Here is a 24,590-nt window from a genome sequence, read left to right as displayed (position 1 = left end):
TTCTGTCTATTGCCTAGACTGGTCACAGACTCTGGGGAGGAGGGGAAGAAGACAAGCTCATCCCGTAGAATCCTATGCTGTGGAGGAAATAGGAGGGGCCACAGCTTTGGGGAAGATTCCCTGGAAGGTGTGTACTGTGGCAGTCCTTAGGAATGCACAGAACTTGACACTGAACAGCATGACAGTGTGGGGACAATATGGGACTGTGCTGTGATTTTTGTTTGTTCAGACATTACTGAGCACCTACTATGTGCTAGCCTCCTTAGGAAACAAATACTAAGGTGACCAAGAGCTCTTCCAGGAGCCGACACAGCCACACACAATGGAAATATGACACAGGCTGTAGCAGAAGTGCACAGGGGACTATAGCACACCAGAGAGGGAGAAGGTAAGTCTCCTTGAGGTGGCTGGGTGTTTATGATGGGGACAGGCAATTCAAATGGAGACAAAGTACAGAAATATAATCGTAACGATGGCAGCTCTTTCTTTCTTTCTTTTTTTTTTCTTTCTTTCTCCCTCCCTCTTTCTTTTCTTTCTTTCTTTCTTTCTTTCTTTCTTTCTTTCTTTCTTTCTTTCTTTCTTTCTTTCTTTCTTCCCCTTCCTTCCTTCCTTCCTTCCTTCCTTCCTTCCTTCCTTTCTTCCTTCTTGAGGTTGATGGTATGGACTCTAGTCCTGGCTTCATGACTCAATGTGATGTTAGGCAATTATCTTAGTTTCTGTACTCCAGTTTTCTCTTCTGTAAAATGGAGATCATAGACCCTATATCAAAGATTGAGTAAATGATAGTAAATATTAAGCACTTACTACATTCTAGACCCTACATATACATAATTTCTAATTCTTACAACAACCCCGAGAGTAGGTTTATCTATTTTTCAGAGGAAGAAAAGTGACACGGGTTGCTTATGCTCATATGGGTTAAAAGCTGCTGTGGGGATTTGAACCCTTCTCAGTCTGACATCTAAACTCAGGGCCTTTCTTCCATTCCATGTCTAGTGGGAGAAGAACACTATATATATAAGTAGAATGAGGGCATAATGACACTTTTTGACACTTCCTCTCTGGTTGGTTGGGGCATATCTTGGTAGACCTGTCCAACACCAAATTTGGCTCTTTGTAGTAGTATGGTTGTGAGTTTCCCCAAGAGACTGTGGGCAAAATCTTTTGTGACTATGTTTCTCATAGGGCAGCTGGAAAAACCAAAGCAGGAATTTTAATGTTGGAACTTTACAACTCAATAATAAAAAGGCAAATAAACCAATAGAAAAAGGGGGAGGGGTGGGCAAAAATATTTTAACAGACTTTTCACAAAAGAAAACAGATGTATGGCCAATAAGCATATGAAAAGATGTTCAACATCATTATACACCAGGGAAACGCAAAATAAAACCACAATAAGATATATGTATACCATATAGCTAAAGCTAAAAAATCCAAAAAATTAAAAACAAACGTTGAGCAGGATGTGGAGTATCCAGAACTCTCACATATTGTTGGTGCAAGTATAAAATGATACATTTTGGGAAAAGCTATGAAATTTTCTTAAACAGTTAAACATTTACCTATTCTTTGACCACTCCTAAGTATTTACCCAAAGGAAATAAACATATGTCTACAGAGTAACTTATACAGCAACCTAGTTCATAATAACTAAAGTCTTGAAAGAGCTCAGGTGTTCATCATCAGGATAAACTAAGGTGTATTCATACAATTTAATACTACATAGCAATAAAAAGAAAAGCTGCTGATACATGCAAGAACATGGATGGTTCTCAGAAGCATTCTTCCTGTGAAAGAAGTCTTACACAAGAAAGTATACGCACTATATGATGGTTTCACTTATATGAGCCAGTAGAACAGATTAAGCTATATTGTGGAGAAAAATCAAAACATTGGTTGCCTCTGGAAGGAAGGAGGACGCAGAGATTGACTGGCAAGCGGACTAACCAACTCTCTAGGGTTTTAGGAATGTTCTAGATCTTGATGGGTGTATGCTCTTGTCAGACTCAGTGAATGTGCACTTGGATTGTGCATTTCATTGTATGTAAATTTTACACCAAAAGAAAAATATCAACAAATATTAACCTTTATTTAATGACATGCATGCTGAAATATTTAGGGGGGAGAAGTGTACTTATGTCTGCAATTTACCTTGAAATGTATCAAAACATAAGAATTGAGGGATTTACAGACCAATATGTGATAAAGCAAGTATAGTAAAATGTCAATGGTGGAGTCTAGGTGATGGGGAAATACACGTTCATTAACAGGAGTTCATTCTTTGAATTATGCTGTATGTTTGACATTTTTCATAATAAAGGGGACAGTTATTCGGGGGTTTTACAGGAAAAGCTCTGCATCAGGTTTAGGACTGAGCAAATGGAGACACCAGAAGCACGAGACCTGTCACGTGACCTAGCAAAAGTAACCTTTTCAGCCTGTTTCCTCAACTATCATCACATAGGCACAGCGGCAGTGGCGACACTCGGTACTATTAAGCAAATTCTAATGGGTAGGAATACCGCAAAGTAGGGAGTCATCCATTCAGCCCCCCATCCCACCCCCGTCAGGCCAAACGTCCACCGCCCTTCGTGCCCTACGGAGCGCCCTTAGACGAACCAGCCACGAAGGACCTAGCTAGCCCGTCTCTCTGGTAATCTCACCCCGGTTTCCGGGACGGCACCGGAAGTCCTTTCTCAGATGCTCTTCCTATTGGAGGCCGGTCTTTCGTGGGGGCGGGCACCGCTTGGAGGCGGAAGCAGCCGCAGGCATGGCGGCGGTCTTGCCGCTCGTCCTGCTCGTGCTGCTGCTCCTGGGTACGGTGGGCAGGGGCCATGCGGAACCCCCACGCGACAGCCTGCGGGAGGAGCTCGTTATCACCCCGCTGCCTTCTGGGGACGTAGCCGCCACGTTCCAGTTCCGCACGCGCTGGGATTCGGAGCTGCAGCGGGAAGAAGGTGAGAGGGTGAGACTGGAAAGGTGTCTGTGGCACTTGCTGGGACGGTGGGTAGAGACGAGCTTTGGGAGGCGGGGCTTGGTTCCCGGGAAGGGTTTCTGGGCCCTGGACTCGGGCCCCGACAAACTAGCTCTTTGGGAAAAGATGGGAGAGTCATTGAAGAACCCCGTTATACCGGTGGTGAAACTGAGGCCCGGAGAGGGGCAGTGACTCCTCCTGACTCCTAGTTCAGGTGCTCTTTCCGCAGGCCCAGGCTGCCACTCTATAACCCTTTAGTTAGAACCCTGCGTCGACAAAACTGACGATGATGCTATTGGCGGTTACTGTTTATCCTGGGTGCTAGGCGCAGTGCTAAGTTCTGTGAGCGATTGTGAGATGCTGGAGATGTAGAGAGGTAAGGGCACTTGGTCAAGATCACATCACTAGTAAATGACAGTTTGGTATGGCATTCGGATGTCTCTGGCCCCAGCGCCTGGGTTCTGTTGCTTCTTTGGGGTGGCTGAGAACCTGTCCTCCAGGATCATCACTCACTTGCTCCCCCTTTCCAGTATCTCATTATAGGCTATTTCCCAAGGCCCTGGGGCAGTTGATCTCCAAATATTCTCTACGAGAGCTGCACTTGTCATTCACGCAAGGCTTTTGGAGGACTCGATACTGGGGGCCACCTTTCCTGCAGGCCCCATCAGGTGCAGAGCTCTGGGTCTGGTTCCAAGACACCGTCACTGAGTGAGTGCCCACCTTGAGGACTGTTGCAGGCCATAGAGGGGACGTAGCAGCCACGGGTGTTGTCATCCTGCCACTGCTCTTGGGGGGCAGCAGTTCCAGTGGACAGCAATTCTGTGGGGGGTGAAACTGGCATCAGAAGTAAGAAATGATATTACCGCTAAGTGGCATTCTTTACTTTGGTGGTTTTTTTACTTCCCTTAATACTTCCACAAGGTAGCACATGCATGTATCTGCAGAGGCAGGTAACAAAGAATTGAAGTTTACTTAGATGTAAGGCAGTAGAAGACTGTGGCAAACTGGATAACCTTTTAAAAGACATTCACTACCCTCATCATCATCACACCAGGAGGGCCAAACAAAACATCTGTGGGCTAGAATTGGCCTATGAGACCCCAGATCTCCATGTTAGAGGAATAGCTTCTGTTTGGGAGAGGGACAGGTTTAGGTACTGCTGTTGTACCACAATTTCCTCTTAATTCCACTGTGAGAAAACAGTAGCACAAGTATGATTTAAAAAGGGGGGAATAATGGAGAGGGGTCGGGACTGTGGCTAGAGAGCTTGAGAGGACAGCTGCCACTCAGCCTCAGTAGATCGTTGCCACGTGGGAACATTGTTGCCTACTGTTGTCAGATACTCTCATTTGCCAGAGATGCCAGAAATCTGGATTTTAGTGTGCAAATTGGCAAATGTAAATATCGGTAATTTCAAAATTTAAGAAATGCTGTGTGGGCCAATATTGTGCACACCAAGTGAAACCGGATTATGGCTTGGGTAGAGCTTTCAGGCTTCCAAGTTTGCAGTCTTTATTTGAGGCTTAAGGATTGGGGCGATTGGAAAACTCTGAGCAGAGGATTATTGAAAAACCCCAGGACAACACTGAGGTGGTATCAGCTAAGGAGCAAGCAGTGATTTCCAGATCTGCCAACCCTTTCTGTCTTGCCTGAACTCTGGCTCCTTTGCCTTCTTGCCATCTGCTTTGCCGTCACTGTCTCCCCTCAGCTCATAATTGCCTGTAATGTGGAGCTGATGTTGAGAATTTTGGTTTTATGCTTTCTGTTATGAATATAGAGACCAAGTCCATTGTGATATTTCTCTTTCTGATTTAATTTGATGTTTTTGTAGGGTCCTAGAATGGTTGTTTCCCCTTGTTCAGTGAGCCTTTACAGATGTAGGGCTTCCCACTCTGAGGGTGGAACCAGGACTTACTTTCATGCCCAGGGCATTCACAGGGAAATATGTAGTTTTGCCCAGCTGGGCACACCTCAGGTGGTTCATTGGGATGATCTCAGCCTCTGAAGATGTGGGGCACTTTACATGGTATTGTGGAACATACGTAGGTGACCCAGACTTGCTCCTTGTCCCCTGGTTGCTCATAGCCTAGTTGAGGAGAAAAGATGCTTAAAACAAGATGCTGCCACCACCTAGCCATGTCCCAGGAGGGACCTTGTGAGAGGCCCATATGGTCAGAACGATCACAGCACAGGAGGAGGCTGTGGTTGAGGAGGGCAGGAGAGCCTTCCTGGAGGAGGGGGCTTCCTTGAAGGTGGGCAGAGAGGGGTGAGTAGGGCATTCCCAGGCAGGAGGAGGAATCACCTGAACAGAGACCTGTGGGGATGCAGGGATGTCCAGAGTGAGGAAGAAGAGGTGGGTAGGGCGAGACCCAGGAGGTGGCTGAGCAGGGCACCTGGGCCCTGGCAGCTCCGGGAGCTAGTCAGTCTAATGATTTGGCAGCCAAGTGCAGGCTTGGACGGAGGGAGCAGAGGCAGCCCCGTGACAGTGAGTGGGTTTGTGTCTCCATCCAGCGTGGATAAATCTTGGAAGGAGCTCAGTAACGTGCTCTCGGGTATCTTCTGCGCCTCTCTGAACTTCATTGACTCCACCAACACGGTCACTCCCACTGCCTCCTTCAAACCCCTGGGACTGGCCAATGGTGAGATAGCCCCGTGGCCCTTTGCTTCTTGCTGGTACCTCTTGCCTGAACCTCTGCCTCCTTTCTCCTCAGCTTCCTCCTTCCTCAGCTGGGCTGGGTCATAAATCCCCTGGGTGTGCAGGCCCGGGAGGAAGGCTTCCCGAGACCGTGCTGTCTCTGCCTTGCCTTCTTCTCCCGAGGAGAGGAGGGATCCCATCCCCAGCAGAGACTGTTAGGGCGGTGGTGCTGGAGAATTGCATGGCGAGCAGGAGGGGGGTCGCCCCAACTTTGGAGTATGGGTCCTGAAGAGTTGGGCCCCAAAGCCCACCCCAGACAGCTTGAGTCTCCCTCAGGCACTGATCACAATTTCCTGCGCTACGCTGTGCTACCGCGAGAGGTTGTCTGCACTGAGAACCTCACCCCATGGAAGAAGCTCTTGCCCTGCAGCTCCAAGGTGAGGCCGGAGCTCCCTGAATGTGCGTGGGAGCCCTGGAGAGCGGTCAGGGCTGGCACGCGTGCCCCTTCTCTGCCTGCCCCCCCCCCCCCAGGCGGCGTTTGGAGCAGGTGTCTCACCATGCAGGGCACTGACCTGTCCCTTCTTCCTGCTTCCCTCCAGGCAGGCCTGTCTGTGCTGCTCAAGGCTGACCGCTTGTTCCACACTAGCTACCACTCCCAGGCAGTGCATATCCGTCCTGTTTGCAGGGTAAGTCATGGGGAATGGGAGTGGGGGTGCCATCCAGGGCCCCTGAGGGAACGTGCAGGTAAAGCACGTAGCCTAGTGTCTGTCGCGGGCTGAGCCAGTAGTAAGTGCTAGCCGTGATGCTGATTATATGGGGCATTTGGCCACACACCAAGGAAACTGAGCGGTTGCCTGGCAGGTGGTTAAGAACAATAGCTGTGTGTGCAGCTGCCAGCCCAGTCACTCTGGGCATGACCTTGGACAGATCATTTCATTTCCCTGAGCCTGGTTTCCTCCTCTGTCCAATGAGAACAATAGTAGGATCAGTTCCTACGGGTGTTGGTGATGGTTCATTCGACTGGTGCATAACGCTGCTGGCACAGGGTCAAGTGCTCAGTAGTGAACAGTAGGAAACCAATGGGTGGGAAGATACATACTAGACAAGGAATTGAGTCCGGGTGGGAGTCCCCGAGGCTGTGTGTGTGGTAGGGGGCGGGGAGTGATGCGTCCTCACGGCCACTGTCTGGCCCTTGTGGTAGAATGCACGCTGTACCAGCGTCTCCTGGGAGCTGAGGCAGACCCTTTCTGTTGTGTTTGATGCCTTCGTCACAGGACAGGGGAAGAAAGGTAGGCTGCCCTGGCAACTCATTATCGCCCCCCACCATCACTGGTCCTGCCCTGTCTGTGCAAACAAGGCCTGTCCCCAGCCCCCGCTGAACCCTGCCCTCTGCCCCTCAGATTGGTCCCTCTTTCGGATGTTCTCCCGAACCCTGACGGAGCCCTGCCCCCTGGCTTCAGAGAGCCGAGTCTATGTGGACATCACCGGCTATAACCAGGTACCGATGTCTCCAGTCACAACCGTCCCCCTTAACCCAAGGCCGGCCTGCGCCTCTGCTCTCTTCTCAGCCCTGCCCTTGTGCCCCCAGGACAATGAGACGTTGGAGGTGACCCCTCCCCCAACCACCACCTACCAGGACGTCATCCTCGGTGCCCGGAAGACCTACGCCGTCTACGACTTGCTGGACACGGCCGTGATCAACAACTCTCGTAACCTCAACCTCCAGCTCAAGTGGAAGAGCCCCCCAGAGAGCGGTGGGTGCGGACGGGCCGCTGGGCACAGTGGGCTGCAGAGGTTTCATCTCTGGGGGAGACTCCTAGTCCTTCCTTTCACCATGGATATGAATGAAGCTTGTATTTAGACCCAGGTCCCAAGTCACTGTTTTTGTTTTTTGTTTTATTTTTTTTTTAATGTTTATTTATTTTTGAGAGACAGAGAGAGGGACAGAGAGAGAGAGACAAAGTGCAAGTGGGGTAGGGGCAGAGAGAGAGAGAGACACAGAATCTGAAGTAAGCTCCAGGCTCTGAGCTGTCAGCACAGAGCCTGATGTGGGGCTCTAACTCAAAAACTGCGAGATCATGACTTGAGCCAAAGTCGGACACTTAACCGACTGAGCCACCTAGATCCCTTGAGTCGCTGTTCTGATCTAACTCCATCTTCTAAGCTCTGTGACCTTGGGCAGGTTCCTAACCTTACTGTCTCATCTGGAAAATGGGGTCATAATTACCCAGCAGAGTAGATGACGTAATTAATGTAAAACACAGAGTTCGTTCATTCAATCAGCAAATATTTTTTGAAGACCTAAGATACCCTGCATTTGAGAAACATTATGTCTGTTGATTGAGGCAGACCTGAGACAATTAATTAGTTGTGATTGCATTCAGTGTTACCAAGGAAAAGTGCGGACTGTCACAAGGGCAACTGGTTTGGGTTGGAGGGGGCACGGAGCTCGGCACATATAAGTGCTTAGGAAGTTATAGTAATTCTGTCATGCTGTGGGCCGGGGAAGACGTGGATAATTCCAGAATGCAAGTTTCCCAGTTCTGATGGAAAAGCTCTTCCCCACTGCCTCCTGGCTCGGAGAGTCTGAATGAGGCCAGGGGAGTGAGCATGAGGAGTGACCCTTGCCTTTAGGGGCTCTTAACCATGAACTTCTCTGTGCAGAGGCCCCTCCGGTGCCCTTCCTGCATGCCCAGCGGTACGTGAGCGGCTACGGGCTGCAGAACGGGAAGCTGAACACGCTGCTGTACAACACGCACCCACACCGGGCCTTCCCCGTGCTGCTTCTAGACACCGTGCCCTGGCACCTGCGGCTGTATGTGCACACCCTCACCATCACTTCCAAGGGCAAGGACAACAAACCGAGTGAGAGCCGAGTCCTGGGCCGGGCCCCCCTCCCCAGCTTGCTGTCCCCCTGGGTCCCCCAAACCCTCATGTCTCCAGGTCATTCCTCAAGTGTCTTGGAGACACTGCACCGACACAAAGTCCAGAAGGGTTTGAAACGTGGACAGGGTAGCCTCACGGTGCCAGATGCGGAAGTAATTTCTACAAGACAAATAATTTTAACACATGGTACTACTGATTCTTAATAGGGCTTTACGAAGGCAGTGGTTTCCTCGTCATTTTCACTTACTTGCTCCTCCTTCCTTGGTGCCCTGGTCACGTCCTTTTGTGCTGATTCATGGGCTTGCAGTAGAGAACAGGTTAGCAGCAGGAGAAACAGTATAGAAACAAAAAACGATAAAGCTGGCGTAGACGGTTTTTGTCTCCTTGGGAGGGTTAAAGAGCTGTAGTTTCAAAAATGTATTTGTATTTTCTGTGTTGAAGAGGAGTCAGTATTTACTGCCTGCTTTCCGCTAGGTGGCAGGCATAGCACTGGGGCGCTTGTCGTTTGGAGTGGAGGGAGACCTAACAGAGGACTTCTCAGGCAGAGGTCCTGGCACATCCCGAACACCCAGACTTAACGTGTCTCAACACTTGCTGTTGCCTCATTTTTCAACCTGGGGTTGTTGTACTTCTCTTTCGCACCACTGTTTGTATCACCTTCAGAATCTCTCCTTCGGACATCCCACCCCTGTATTTTGTGGACTTTTCTGTTTTGTTTTTTAACCTTTCGCTCTGGAAAGTGTCAAACGCACAGCGTTTGACGCTGCCCTGTGCCTGTCACAAGCGCCAGCGGCCTCCAGATCCCCTCGCTTGTGATCTCTGCCCTTATTCTGTTTCTCGATCTTGTTACATTTCTGCTGGAGTATCTTAAAACGGATCCTAGACACCATAGCCACCATGCTTCAGTCTATGTCTCTAACAGGTAAAGGGCTTCTAAAAGAATACCACCCATTCTTGGCACTCTCGTTTCCCCCAGTGGTCTTAAAAATAACACTTTATAATTGTTTTTTTGGGTGAGAATCGAAACAGGGTCCTCACATTGCATTTGCTTGATAAGCTCTCAAGTTTCTCTCTCTCTTTTTAATTCATAGGCTTTATTTTCTTAGAGCAATTTTAGGTTGAGAGAAAAACTGAGCAGAAAGCACAGAGTTCCCATGTACTCCGTCTCCTCCCACCCTCAGTTTCCCCATTATTAACATCTTGCATTGGGGTGTTTGCTCCTAAGTCTCTCTTAATCTATAACAGTTCCCACTTTTTTCCCCCCAAGTCTGTTTTTCGGAGAAACTCGGTCATTTGTTACATGGAATGTTTGTTCTACATTCTGAATCTGTCCTTGTGCCTGTGTTTAACATATTCCTCCCTCCCTTACGTTTCTTGGTTGCTGGTGGTTAGATATAGAAACTTGATTAGATTCGGGTTCCACATTTTGGTCAGGAAACTTCCGGTTCTGTGAACTTCCTGTTGCATCACATCAGGGATCTGATGCCTGGCGCCCCGGTTTTAGCGATGGGAGGATTAACTAGATTGAACGTGTCTTGGGACAGCTGCCCTGGAAACATCTTTCCCCTTTTCTAGGACCCTGCTTCCCTCCCTGAGCCTGCCTGGCTTCTGCGATCCAGAGCCTAAGACCTTGATAGGTAGGGGCGAGGGTGCAGGTAGTCTGACCCCAGGAGAGAGGTGTGGGTGACCCTTGCCTGTCCCCAGGTTACGTCCACTACCAGCCCGCGCAGGACCGGCTGCAGCCGCACCTCCTGGAGATGCTGATTCAGCTGCCGGCCAACTCGGCCACCAAGGTGTCCATTCAGTTTGAGCGGGGCGCTGCTCAAGTGGACCGAGTATACCCCGGACCCCAACCATGGCTTCTACGTCAGGTGGGCTCCCCTCACGTACTGCCCCGTAGCCTCCTGACCCCCCGCTGTGCTGCTTTGCCCCTGGTGGGGGAGACCCACCCACGGAAGGCCTGTCTGCCTCTCCACAGCCCGTCTGTCATCAGTGCCCTCGTGCCCAGCACGGTGGCAGCCAAGCCCGTGGACTGGGAAGAGAGCCCCCTGTTCAAGTCCCTGTAAGTATGACCTCAGCTGCCTGCTTCGGGGCGGGCATCCACACGGACGATCAGGTTTCTGCTGGCCAAAGCAATGTGCAGAGTTAACTCAATCCCAATAAAAATCCTAGTGGTCTATAATATTTGTTCTGACTCTGTGAAATGATTCTGAACTGCTTCCAGAAGAATAAAGAGACGAGGAGAGCTGTAGTTCTAGCCTGCGCTTACTCATTGATTCTCTTAACGAATATTTCATCGAGTGCTTATCAAATGCCAGGTGCTTCAGAGAGCCCCGGGCATACGGCAGGACACAACACAGCCTTGCCCCTGCCCTGCTCATGTCAAGAGGCTGGAGGGGAGATTCTGGTCTAGAGTGATGGGGTCACAGGTGGTGCTGGGGAGTACTCCAGTGGGTTATCCAGGAGGACTTCTCTGAGGAGACAGCCTCGAGGCTGAGACCGGAGGCTAAGGAAGAGGCAGCCCAGAGAAGGCCGGGCCCCTTTCCTCACGTCAGCACAAGGCAGCTCTCCTTTGAACAGGTTTCTGTGCTGTCTTACGTGTTTCTGTGTTGATCCGAGATGTCTTCTGTCAAAAGGTTTTGAGGCTAAGAAAGCTTTGCAAACCCCTCACCCGCTGCGCTTGGACCCAGGGCAGCCAAGAGTGGGGACGGGGTGGGGCAGGGTGGGGCGGGTTGGAGCAGCCTCGTCCCGCCTCACCTTTCCTTCCCGACCCCCAGGTACCCGGTCTCCGATAGCTCTAGCTACTTTGTGCGCCTCTACACGGAGCCGCTGCTGGTGAACCTGCCCACGCCGGACTTCAGCATGCCCTACAACGTCATCTGCCTCACGTGCACGGTGGTGGCCGTGTGCTATGGCTCCTTCTACAATCTCCTCACCCGAACCTTCCACATCGAAGAGCCCAGCACGGGCGGCCTGGCCAAGCGGCTGGCTAACCTTATCCGGCGTGCCCGTGGCGTGCCGCCGCTCTGAGGTTTGCCCTCTTCACGGCGGGGCTGCTGTGAGCCTCTGGGGAGGGGCGGTGGTGACTCCCAGGGCTCTTTCTGCCACGTGTTCTCTACAGAGTTGGCTTTCGAACCAAACTGCCCCTGGACGAGGCCGAGCCCTGGAGTGTGTTGTCTGGTTCAGTAGCCACAAGCCAGATGTGGCATTGGAATTTAATTTAAATTAAAAATTCATTTTCTCTGCTGTACTGGCCACGTTTCAAGTGCTCAGTAACCAGAAGTGGTTAGTGGCTACTGTACTGGAGAGTGCGGACAAACATTTCCATCATTGCAGAAGGTTCTAGGACAGTACCGACCTAGATAACGGGGCACGTTGAAGAACTTGTATCACTGTGTGGTAGCTGGAATTGGCTAGTTGTGGAATAAAAAGTGACTTTCTTAGTTCTTGGCCTCCTGTTCTTGAGGCCCGGGAAGAGGGGTCTAGGGCCTTTGGCTGGGCGCCTGCCTAAGACTTCTACACTTTCCCCCAAACCCTAACAAACAAAGTTCCTTCACCTGCTGAAAATTCCTTCTTCTCTGGCTTCCCTGGTGCCCTCATTGGTGATTCCCAGAACTCCCTGGGTTTGGCCAGGAGTGTTTATATAAGCATATCCATGACCATGAACGTGAATCATCCTCCACCTTCCAGGGGCCCCGAGAACCAGTCCCCGATCACCAGGGGTAGGGCTGGAGAGGCAGAAGAGCTCTGTGTGTTGGTTTTCTAACCATGTTGTACATTAGAATCACTTGAGATGCTTGTGAAAATAATGCAGCTTCCTGGGGTCCAGACCCTGTGAATTCAGTTGGCCTGAGTGTAGCCCACCCCGCCTTTGCATTTCTGTCAGACTCTTCACGGGCACATGTTGTGGGTGGTCCTTAGACCTCCCACAGGCTTTGGAGCCAGGCCCATCGGATGGAGGCCTGCCCCTGCCCACCTCCCCTTCTGGTTCTACAGCCCTGGGTTCCTGTAGCAGATCCTTAGGCAGACCCCCTCCCCCCCCCCCCCCCCCCCCCCCCCCCCCGCCCCCCGGCCCAGTCTTCTGTCTCTGCCTCTGGCACATTTGGCATTAGTTGTATCCGTATTTGCAGTCTGCCTGTCCCTTCCCCAGCTCTCAATCATAGCGTTAGAATGCCCTGTTCCTCCAACCACACACTCTCCTCTACTGCCTGGTTCACGCTTACAAAACCAGAGAGATGTTGCTTCCTCCAGGAAGTCTTCCCTGATACACCAGACTGCTGTAGGTGCCCCTTCCCTCCGCTCCCAGAGCTCCCTGGACTTACTTTCACAGGTTCCTTATCATCCCGGCTATTCTTTTTCTTAAACATCCATTAAACTCCTAAGGTCCCTGGGGGCACAGGGGCTGTCTTCTGTCTGGACCTGATCCAGCTCGGGACATGAAAGTGCTCCATCAGCGTATGTATGAATGGGTATAGGCTGTTCTGGCCTGGGATCTGGGGTTCAAGGGTAGGGAGGGGAAGGGCGAGGGGCACCTAGAAACCCCACAAGTATGAGTGCTGGGTCTTTAGCACAATAGTACTGGTGATGTCTGTACCGCCAACATAGATGGGGCTGTTTAGGTTGCCTCTGAGGGTTTTCCGAGAGCCCCCAGAATGTACGAGTGATGTGTGTGCAGGTGTGTGTGTGTGTGTGTGTGTGTGTGTGTGTGTGTGTGTGTGTAGGAAGAAGGTGATGAGCTAACTGAGACCATGGGCAAAACCACCTCGGTTTTGGTCACTTGAGTTTTTCTTCCAAGCAGTAAATAAGCAGGGCATAAATGGGATGAGAGTGCGGTGGGAGGGTGGCCGAAGTGGGCTGCAAGCCAAGTCAGCAGGGGGTCATGGCCTGGCTGTCTTTACACCCCCAGCTGGGTCAGCACTCAGAACAACCTCCGCTACCATGTCCCACGTGATCCGTGCACTGACCACACCATGCTCCTCCCTGAACTCCAGATCCATTTACCCAACCGCCTCCCTGCCGTCTGCGCTTGGACGTCTAAGGGCATCTCGGATTTAATATCAAACCAAGCTTCCGATCCTCTCCCCTTCTACCCTCAACAGGCGCATCCATGGTCAGCTCATCTCTGTTAACAGCACCCCTCATCTTCCCGGTTGCCCAGGCCAAAAACCTTGGAGCCGTCCTTGATTCTGCCCTCATGAGCCGTGTGTGCCCGTAAACAACCTCCTCTACCTTCAAAGTGAATCCGGGAGCCGACTCCCTTTTCACACCCCCAGTGCGGCGCTGTGGTGAGGGCTAACCTATGGTGAGGGCTAACCGGCAGTGCCTGTTTAAAGCGCTGCCCAGCAACTAGCTCCCCGCTTTGCTGTTGTGGTTTCCCTCTGGCTCTCACCGCCATCAGCATGCAACGTGTCTTACTTATCTTGTTTATTAATAATTAAGCTCCATAAGGACAAGGATTTTTGTCTTGTAGCTGCAGTGTCCAGAACAGAGCCTGGCATGCGGTTTGCATTCCAATGATTGCTGAACGAATGAGTGAATGAAAGGATGAATCTCAGGCGGTAATTTTGCTGCGAAGCAAGCCGGGTCACCCAAACATCTGGGTTCTGCACCTTGAAATTCTTGCTGTGCCAGCACCTGAGCTGAAATCAAGAGTCAGACCCTTCACCAACTGAGCCACCCAGGAGCCCCGGTTCTCAGTTCTTACTGTCCCATCTCATGAGTTGATCTGAGCAACTGATTAAATTCTTTAGTTGTGTGTATGCCGATTTATATTTTTTTACTTTAAAATCGTTTTTAATAGTCGTATTTTTAAAAATGTATAAGCTTCAGAGCAAAGACACTATTTCATACACCAGTGAAAGTCTATCCTCGATTAATCTTCTAGAGCTCAATCTCTCAAGTAGTTAAGAACATGAAAGAGAATGGGGGAAATAGAGGGGAAAACATGTCCTTTCTCTCAAATATGTATTATTTATATGTATTTGGGAATATTTGTATATTATTTATATGTATTTGGGAAGGGCACACCAAAGACATGAATGAAACCACCAAGGACAAGTGTCTACTCTGGGAATCCCAGGTCCTGGATTCTAGTATTGCTGTTTGGTCCCAGGCAGCCTTATTTCAAGGAAGGGGGGGCAGCAGGACAGGGTATGGGGGAGGCAGCAGCGATAGTCAGGGGCAGAGGCCACCCGGCATTCCAAAAATTATGGAGCAACAGAATATTATTTAGTGTTGAAAGAAATCCTGACAGAGGCCGCAGCAGGGATGAACCTTGACAATATGATGCTAACGCTATAAGCCAGTCACAAAAGGACAAATGCTGTAGGATGTCTCTCGCAGGAGGAGGGGTCCATTCGCAGATGCGGAAGGTGGGGTGGAGGTGACGGGACTGGGGAAGGGGGATGAGGCGTCAGTTCTCATGGGCACGAAATTCCCATTGAGGAGATGAAAATGTTCTGGAGGCGGACGGTCGTGACCCTTGCACATCAGTGAGTATGCTTCAGGCCACTACATTGTACCCTTAGAAATGGGTAAAATGGTGAGTTTTATGTTGTATATATTTTACCACAATTAAAAGAATATATAAAATCCTAATTTTTCCAAGATCCCTCTGCATGGGGGGAAATTCCCACCTGACTGACCAAGATCCCCTGAATTTCTAGCTCTTTCCGTGCTCTAGGACGTGGCTCCAGCTGAACAGGTGGAGTAGAAGCTGAGCTGGTAGTCGAGCCCCAGGCAGCAAAGAGCAGGTGCCGGGGCCTGGGGACAGACACGCAGGTCCCCAGTTTTGCATTCAGTCTGGCCTCCATGAGGAGGACCCCCTGGTGATAGGGAGCTTGTGTCCTTTGTCCTCATCCTTCTGAGGGCACAGGACAATGAGGGCCTGAGGGAATAGGGGTGGGGTGGTGCAGGTTTGATCACCCTTGGTTGCTGAGGTGGCTGTGGGCAATTTGTGAGGACAGGCTCTGCGCCCTTGCAAGAAGGCCTCAGGCCACACTGGCTTGGAATGCTTTATTGACCCAGGCCCAGAGGGCTCCGGGATGGGTTCCAAGCAGGGCCTGAGAGCAGGAAGGGAGGCCCAGCCAGCCTTCGGTCAAGGCTAGGAGGATGCAGGCCCGGTCTTCGGCGGATTTTTACCTTGTCCCTGTAATAGAGACAACAGTCAGTTTCCTTCTTGGCCGGTCTTTTGGTGGCCTAGGGCCAGGGCCGTCAGCTGGACCCCTTACCCACCCCCTTCAACAGCCACCCTCCCAGGGACCCCTGCAGCTCTCTCACCTCTCACCCTGATCACTGCCACCCTCGCCTCCGTCGTCTCTGTCAACACCGTCATCCCCCGTGAAGGTTACACTGCTGCCTTCCCTGGGCCAGCAGCACCGCTAACACGACAAGGCCTTACTGCGCTCGCCAATGCCGCCTTCGTCTTCGCCACCCATGCCGCCGCCAACCGCAGCCTTGCTGTCTCCACCCCACTGCCCTCCCTCCACTGCCACCAGCACCTCTTCATGAGGCTGGTCGTTCCTGACGTCATCGCCTCCCGTGGCAACATCACCATGGCATCACCACCACCGTCCTCATCCTACCGTCTCCCTTCCCACGAGCACTGCCACCCGATGGCCACCTTTGCTTCTGCCGTTTCTGTAAGAGGACTCACCGGGGGGTTTGCAGACCCTCCGACACATCTCCGTGGTCTCAAAGTTGTTGGCATTGCCCCGACAGCCACCGTAGGTGAAGTGCTCACATTCATGGGCTGTAGAGTTGTAGAAATAGCGGTAGAAACGGCCTTGGCAGGGGCCCTCGAGGGGGGGGAGCCGGCACAGGGCAGGCAGAGTTTGGAGCAGTTCCTGGGGAGCCTCTCGCTGGAGATGGGCTGCAGGGGTGAGGAGAGACAGGGACTGTCACGTGGGTGTCCTTTTAAAGAAGTGATACGTATTTTTCTTTTAGAAGCATGTCTTCTACACCAAGCCCCCCGCTAGGTGCTTGCCATGGGTTGCACGATTTAAATGACCTCACGGAGCAGATATTACTTTCCCTCTCCCACAAATGAAGAAATGGAGGCGCAGAGATGTTTGGTAATCTTCCAAAAATCATGAAACCCAGCAGTCGAGGCCTGGGGTTTAAAGCCAGTTCCAATTTCAAATCCCGGACTCTGCATGCTACATCTTCTCATAACTTCACTCAAGATATGTGCTGTGGCCTTGTTTATAATTGCCAACAACCATAGTTTGGATAAAATATCAGGGGACTGATGGGTTACACGCAGTCGTGGATGAGAATAGTGCTGGTGTATATATATCAACATGGAGAGAAGTCTATAATCTTGTGAAACAAAAATCAAATGAAAGAAGACAAGATCTAGAATGGTCCCGTGGATGTAAAATATACCGATAAAACCGTGCAATGATGATTAGTAAGTTGTTTCCCACTGTATTTGTAATAGTTTTCCTGGGTGGTGGAATTTCAAGTGATTTTTATATTCTAGTTATTTTTAGTATCATTTAAATGACAATGAACAGTATCATTTTTACAACTAGGGAAAAGGTATTTAAATAATATTCACTATCCATGAGTAACGAAAAAATAAAGACATGGACGTATTTTACTAAATCACCTGTTATTTTGACTCCTTTCACATCTGACTCTGGTTATCACATGAAGTGATTTATCAAACATGTGCATGTATACCTCTTCCCCCCCCCCCCCCACCCAACACACACATCCTCACCCATTATTTGGCGGTGGACACACGGGATCCCAGTGTTCATGGGATGCAATACACATTACTTGGATATGTACACTCCCCAACAAGGATGCACCCCTAAGACAATGAGCTCATGGGTCAACTCTGCTCCATGGTACCATTTTGTGAATCTTCAATTGATATGACACGCTCCAGGCCGAACCCATTCTTCGCTAGAATTGGAAAGAAACCATTCTAGGAAGGGAATTCAAGGTCTTTCATTAGGGCAGCAATCCTCAATGTTGGTGGAACATTAGATTCCTCTTGGGGAACTTTAAAGAAATCCCAATGCCCAGGCTTTACCCAAGACTAATTAAATCAGAATCTGGGAGTATGGGACCCACGTAGCCCCTAGGTGACTCCAGTGTATAGCCAAGTTTCAGAACCTGATCTCCTTTTTATTTAAAAAATTTTTTTGAATGTTTACTTTTGAGAGAGAAAGACAGAGACAGAGACAGAGCACGAATAGGGGAGGGGCAGAGAGAGAGGGGGACACAGAATCTGAAGCAGACTCCAGGCTCTAAGCTGTCAGCTCAGAGCCAAATGTGGGGCTCGAACTTACAAACCGCAAGCTCGTGACCTGAGCCGAAATCAGTCACTCAACCAACTGAGCCACCCAGGTGCCCCTGATTTCCTTTTAAAAGCAATATGAAAATCTATTTCCTCTTGTAAGAATTCTGGGAGTAGGATTCTGGAAGGCAGGATTGCTCAGGCTGGCTAAAATAGGGGACTCACTTTTTAACTTCATATATTTACATATTATTTGTCTTTTTAAGACAAACCCATGCATTGCTTTGTAATAAAAATTAAATTTGGTGAGGATTGAATTAAATCAAACACATCTGTGAGGTCTGGCCCCAGATCTTCCCCAGACTACATGGAGACCATAGATGAACACTTCTTGTTTCCTCCAGAGGTGGAAGTGACCAGGTAGCCCTATGCAGCCAGCCCCCCACCCTATGCCTCCCTCTCCCCCACAGGCTATGGGTCTCAGCGGTCCTCTTTTTTTTTTTTTTTTTTTTTTTTTGAGAGGGAGAGAGAGAGCATGCGTGCAAGTGGGGGGAGGGCCAGGGACAGAGAGGGAGAGAATATTAAACAGTCTCCATGCAGAGCCTGATGCAGGGCTCAATCTCATGACTGTGACATCATGACCCGAGCTGACATCAAAAGTCACTTAACTGGCTGAGCCACCCAGGCACCCCTCAGAGATATTCTTTTTTAACCCCTCAGCTCACCTGAGGTCTTTTCTGAGCTGGCGATGCCCATCAGGCAGAAGGGGAAGCAGAGGGCAAGGAACAGGCTGACCTTCATGGTGTCAGTAGTAGCTGAGTGTTCTAGAGTGGGGCTGGGAGACTAAAATTTATACCTGCAGCTAAAAGCAGCTGTGCCCTCTTCCTCAGAGTTGAGGGAAGTATCTGGGTTTTCATTACTTGGAAGAGGAAGTACCCTCGACAAGGAGCGTGGGCCCAGAAGAATTGGACGTCTCACCCAGAGGCAGTGCCACTTGCCTGGGAGGACTTCTTGAAGCCTGTTGAGCCAGTGCCCTAAGTCAGTGCTTCTTCAGCATCTGGAATGCCAGTCCTCAGCCTCATCTACTGCACACTTGAGTTCCTGTGACCTTGGACTGGTAAGTGACTTCTGGGGGCCTCAGTTTCCCTATTCCCTATCTGTCAAACAAGTGGGCTGGACAACACGGTCCCTAGGAACCCAGCTTAGCTGTTCTCCATTCTGTTATTACTGGTTCCTATCCAGATCCTCCCAGCTAGTTGCCTCAACATCCCAGGAGAGAAAACATAGCTCTTTGTTCATTGCTTTATTTATTTAACTAAGGAATAATGAGTTGATTGTTCTATATAAATTATCACACTTATTTTTAAAAGATCAAGCTATACTGAATAGTACAAACAAGAAGCAAATCCCTCCCCAGATTCTACTACAGTCCTGTGCAACAGAAATATAATGCAATATATTACAGTATAGTTTTCTAGTACCTGCCTTTAAAAAAGTAAAAAGAAAAGTTAGTTTCAATAATAGTTAATTTAACCCAATATATCCAAAATATTACCGTTTCAACATATGATCAACATGTAATAAAAATATTAATGCAATATTTTCCTCTTCTGCAGTATTGTACCCAGCCTTTGAAATCAGGTGTGTATTTCCCATTTATCGCACATCATGATTCATATTAGTCATATGTTGTGTGCTCAGTAGCCACATGTGGCTAGTGGCTACCATACTGAACAGTGAATTTCCACCACATGAAGTAACTATTAGTGACTATTAGAGTTTACAGGCAGTATTTTCCCTGAATTTTTGCATATTGCCTTAATACTTGAAGGACAATTTGATGGGGTAAAAAAAAAAAAAATATCCTGGGTCATACTTTCTTTTCCCAGAACCTGGGACCAGGGTGGACCTAGCTCCACCACATTCTGCCATGGAATGTTGCTAAGTGGCCTGAATGTTTTTGTCCTTTGAATGTTGCTTTTTTCCTACCTGAATGTCTAAGGACTTCTTTGCTTCTCTTTGAGATCCAGTAACTTAACAAGATTATTTTGACAGCATTCTGCATCTTTTTTTTTTTTTTAACTGGGACATGGAGGGCTTTTATAATCTACAGATTTTTTAAGGGAAATTTTCTTGTATTATTCTTGGAATATTTTCTGTTCCAATTGCTGAATTTTCTACTCAAGAGACATCAGTTATGTCAGATTATCATCATTTGTCTTCTTGTACTTGTTAAAAGTATGGCCCCTGGAGAAAGACAAATTTATATTCTTTTTTTTTTTAATGTTTTATTATTCTCGAGAGACAGAGAGTGAGCGGGGGAGGGGCAGTGAGAGGGAGGGAGACACAGAATCCGAAGCAGGCTCTGAGCTGTCAGCACAGAGCCCGACGTGGGCTTGAACTCACAAGCTGTGAGATCATGACCTGAGCCAAAGTCGGATGCTCAACCGACTGAGCCACCCAGGCACCCCGAGAAAGACATATTTAAATGTCAGCTTTTCCATTCACTATCTGTGCTACCTCTGCCAATCTATTTAACCTCCCTGGACTATAGTTTCTATTTGGAGACAACGGAAGCTCCCTGCGTTTGGATTCCCCAAGACCATGCTCAGGTTCAATTCATGAAAAGGACTCAGAGGACTCAGAGTTATACTTAAGGTTACAGCCAATGCATACAGATTAAAATCAAGAAAGGGAAAAAGCATAGGGTGTGAAGAATGGAGGAAACCAGGCACAAACTTCCCTCCCCAGTCCAGTTACACAGGATGTGTTTCATTCCCCCAGCCCAACACGTTTGAAGTGTTGCCCACACACTGAAGCCTGGGTTTCTTGGCTTTTTATTGTGGTCAGTCACATAAGCATACGACCAACTTAGCCTAGCACAGGGGTCTTGGATTTAGGTGGTGAGCACTCTGAAAGCTGTAAGGTGTTTGACCCATGCCTACCAATTTTGCAGCTTTGGCTTTGGAGATCCCCATCTGTCCTAGATCTGTTATTCTTTGCACAAGAAGATTCCTTTATTTATTTATTTATTTATTTATGTATGTATTTATTTACTTACTTATTTACTTATGTTTTTATTTATTTTTATTTTTTAAGTTTATTTATTTATTTTGAGAGACAGAGTGAGCAGGGGAGGGGAAGGGAGAGAGAGAGAGAGAGAGAGAGAGAGAGAGAGAGAGAGAATCCCAAGCAGGCTCCACACTGCCAGCATGGAGCCCGACATGGAGCTCGAACCCACAAACTGTGAGATCATGACCTGAGCAGAAATCAAGACTTGGATGCTTAACCCACTGAGCCACCAGGGCGCTCCAAGAAGATTCCTTTAAAGTGGCAGATGTCCTAATGGGTTTTAATAGTCCAACTTGTGCCTACGGAGAATTTGATGTGCCATTGGTCAAAACAGTCAGCATTCCTTATCTTAATTTATTAACCCAAGTTCCTTTGCAGATTATGTTGCAAACTTACCTCAAGGCTTTGCAATGGCTGCCACCCATTGTGCCCTCTCAATATAACTGTCCTGTAACCTTTCCAGGTTCCCAGAACGTTTCTGAGGACAATATCTACCTGTACATATATGCATATTGTTTGGACCAGAGAGCTGCACACAAGGGAGCAGAGCTCAAATCTGAAAGTGACTCACCCACCATCCTCAGGAACCATGAGAGGATCAGTGAGCCCAGACTGTTCAGTGGGCTCCTGGCCTGGGTGTCTTGTTGTACCACAGGCTGTTAGCAGGCAACTTTGGATCTCTTCCTCATACCGAAAATTGGGAAAAAAAAAAAATGATTAAAGACAATCTGGTGATACCAAATAGCTTTATTTAACACTTCGTGAAGTGGGCAATCTCCATTCCCAAGGATCCAGAGAACTGCCAAGTGGGGCAGAGGGCAGGAAGATTTTATAGGCTAAAAAATAAAGGACAAGGAGAAGAAAGATAGAAAGTGAGGAAGGAACAAGGAGATAAGTATAGAGCCCAGAGCTGGCTTGGCCTTTGGGGATTGCTGACCTGCTATACTGTGTTCCTGGTCAAGTAGAGCATTTGCAGGAACATGAAAGTGTCAGTTTCCAGGGGCATCTGGGTGGCTCAGTTGGTTAAGCGCCTGGCTTCGACTCAGGTCACGATCTTGCAGTCCGTGAGTTCGAGCCCCGCGTCGGGCTCTGGGCTGATGGCTCGGAGCCTGGAGCCTGTTTCCGATTCTGTGTCTCCCTCTCTCTCTGCCCCTCCCCCTTTCATGCTCTGTCTCTCTCTGTCTCAAAAATAAATAAACGTTAAAAAAAAAAAAAAGAAAGTGTCAGTTTCCTGACATGACAGCTTGGGCAGGAGTGGCTCCACCTTGGGCTGAGAAATTTATTTCAACTCAGGCCTGAGCTCAGATCCAAACGTTCTGACTGGGATTTGGGTGTGATAATGATGATCACGATAGGAAGCTTGAATGATTGAGCATTTACTACCCAGGGGCACAAAGCTGAACATTCTACATTCATTAGTCTCAAATACCCTCACAACAACCCTTAGAAATGGGAGTTGATTTTATAAACAACCCCATTTTGCAAATGAGGGCACCAAGGCCCAGAAACTCTAAGAAATTTGCCAAACTCAGGCCCTCTTGCCTATGACACATGCTGTTGAAGGGGTTCAGGACAAGATTCCCCCCAAATGGGTCACTTTGGCATATGGACTATTTTTTTTTTTAATTTTAAAAATGTTTTTATTTGTTTTTGAGAGACAGAGCATGAGTAGGGGAGAGGCAGAGAGGGAGGGGGATACAGACTCTGAAGCAGTCTCCAGGCTCTAAACTGTCAGCACAGAGCCCAATGTGGTTCTCGCACTCACGAACTGTGAGATCATGACCTGAGCTGAGGTCGAACACTTAATTGACTGAGCCACCCAGGCGCCCAGATCCTGCAGGCTGAAGAGAAATTTTTGCACCTCCCTTAACTCCCTGGATGAATCTAAGTTGGGGATCTTTCCCAGAGCAAGAGTTATTACCAGAGATAAATTTTATCTGACCGACTCTCCTGTGTGGCAGGGCAAACACCTAATTACCAAGTGTGGTCCTGGGGACAATTTGAAAGGGGAAAAACTGGAGCTGGGGACACCCGGTAGCAATGAGCCTGTAAGAAATACAGCTTCTCCGGTCTCACCCTAGACCTGCTGAACAGAATGTGCATTTCAGGGGCGCCTGGGTGGCTCAGTTAGTTAAGCGTCCAACTCTTGATTTCAGCTCAGGTCATAATCTCACAGTTTGTGAGTTCGAGCCCTGCATCAGGCTCTGCGCTGGTGTCTCAGAGCCTGCTTGGGATTCTCTCTCTATCCTTCTCTCTCTGCCCCTCCCCCCCCCCCTCTCTCTCTCTCTCTCGCGCGCGCGCGCACACACACACACACACACTCTCTCTCTCTCTCTCTCTCTCTGTCTCAAAATAAATAAATAAACTTTACATATAAAACAGGAATGTGAATTTCAACAAGGTCCCTAGGCAGTTCACAAGCATGATAAAGTTGGAGGAGGCTGTTACCCAGCATTTTGGCCCCTGCAGGCAGAAGCCTGGGGAGGTGGGGAGGTTACAAAATGAACAGGACTGACCCCAGCTCCTCCCCTTCCCCACTCCATTCCCCACTGGCTGTCTCCACTCCTCTGCAGGGATGTGAAAAGCTCTGTCAGACCCCAGGTTTCCACAGAAGCCCTTCTGAAGGCCTTGAAGATGAGCTCCCTCTGCCTCTCTGTAGTCGTTCTCATCCTCTTGAGCACCCTGGTGGCCAGTACCCGGGGGGATGAAACTAGTACCTCATCCCCAAGTAAGTCCCGCTCCCCTGTCTTCTACAGGCTGAGCCCATAAAGGGGAGACATTCTATGAAAGGGGAACCAAACATCCCTTTGCATTTCTCCAGGGACATTAGGAAATTTTAATTGCAGGGATTTTTCATGACTCTAAGAAGTAAATCAGTATGTTTTCAGCTTTTAAAACATTGTCCTGCCTAATGCTCATCAGACAACTCTACCAGAACCTGAGCCCCATCTCTGAGACTCCCTATTCCTGGTTTCTGCCTCTTCCCTGAACCTCACTGTAGTGTAATGAACAAAATGACTATTAGATCTTTGTCTTGCTTCCAGCCACGACTCAGGAAACCCTTGTGATGTACTGTCTTTTGGGTGCTAATGAATGACTACAGGCTGGATAGCATCTGGAGGGGCTGGTGGCCAGAAAAACTGCTCAGGTTATTAAAGGGCTAGAATTTTCAGCCCCTACCACTATCCAACCTCTGGGGAGGAGGAGGGTACTGAGAGAGTTCAATCACCAATGGCCAATGATTGAATCAGCCATATCGATGTAATGAAGACTCCATAAAAACTCCTAACCATGAAGGTTCAGAGAACTTCTGGGCTGATGACACATGGAGGTGCTGTGAGAGTCACCCTCCGGGTCCTTCCACCCCCCACCCTGCCCTACACATCTCTTCCATTTGACAGTTCCTGAGTTTTATCCTTTGTGATCAACTGGTAATGGCAAATCAAGTGCTTTCCTGAGTTCTGTGAATCATTCTAGTGATTACTCAGCCTGGGGGAGTGGTGGTGGTCAAGGAACCCTGTATTTGTAACTGGTTGGCCAGAAGTATGGGTGGCCCCAGGGACTTGTGACTGGCACCTAAAGAGGGGGCAGTCCTCTGGGACTGAGCCCTTAACCTGTAGGCTCTGTTCTAACTCTGAGGATTTCATGTCAGAAGTGAATGGACTTATAGGACACCCAGGTGGTGTTGGAAAATTGGTTGATGTTGGTAGAAACAACACATATTTGGTGTCAGGAAAAAACCCCAAGACTCATTAACCCCTGTGCTTTGGTGG

General features: G+C 49.0%; 2 protein-coding genes across 2 annotated transcripts; one reads left to right on the top strand and one right to left on the bottom strand.

Annotated features, from left to right (window-relative positions):
* Window positions 1-2,730: 2,730 nt before the first annotated feature.
* On the top strand, window positions 2,731-11,938 carry PIGT (phosphatidylinositol glycan anchor biosynthesis class T). The gene is given in 13 exon segments (XM_019458352.2): window positions 2,731-2,957; window positions 3,505-3,682; window positions 5,486-5,613; window positions 5,946-6,046; window positions 6,209-6,295; window positions 6,811-6,898; window positions 7,010-7,107; window positions 7,198-7,363; window positions 8,274-8,474; window positions 10,200-10,309; window positions 10,311-10,366; window positions 10,474-10,557; window positions 11,273-11,938. Coding segments are annotated over 13 exon segments (1,737 nt in total). The 5' UTR covers window positions 2,731-2,770; the 3' UTR covers window positions 11,526-11,938.
* Window positions 11,939-15,874: 3,936 nt separating this feature from the next.
* LOC109272372 (early lactation protein-like) lies at window positions 15,875-18,546 on the bottom strand. The gene is made up of 3 exons (XM_053890780.1): window positions 18,471-18,546; window positions 16,150-16,365; window positions 15,875-16,029 (listed from the first exon to the last, which is right to left on the bottom strand). The coding sequence occupies exons 1-3, from the start codon at window positions 18,544-18,546 to the stop codon at window positions 15,875-15,877; spliced, it is 447 nt and encodes a 148-aa protein (XP_053746755.1).
* Between the last annotated feature and the right edge of the window lie 6,044 nt (window positions 18,547-24,590).

Source organism: Panthera pardus, unplaced genomic scaffold, assembly GCF_024362965.1.
Source record: "Panthera pardus isolate Hobbes unplaced genomic scaffold, ASM2436296v1 HiC_scaffold_25, whole genome shotgun sequence".
NCBI lineage: Eukaryota > Metazoa > Chordata > Mammalia > Carnivora > Felidae > Panthera > Panthera pardus.
This window is presented reverse-complemented; position numbering and strand designations above follow the sequence as displayed.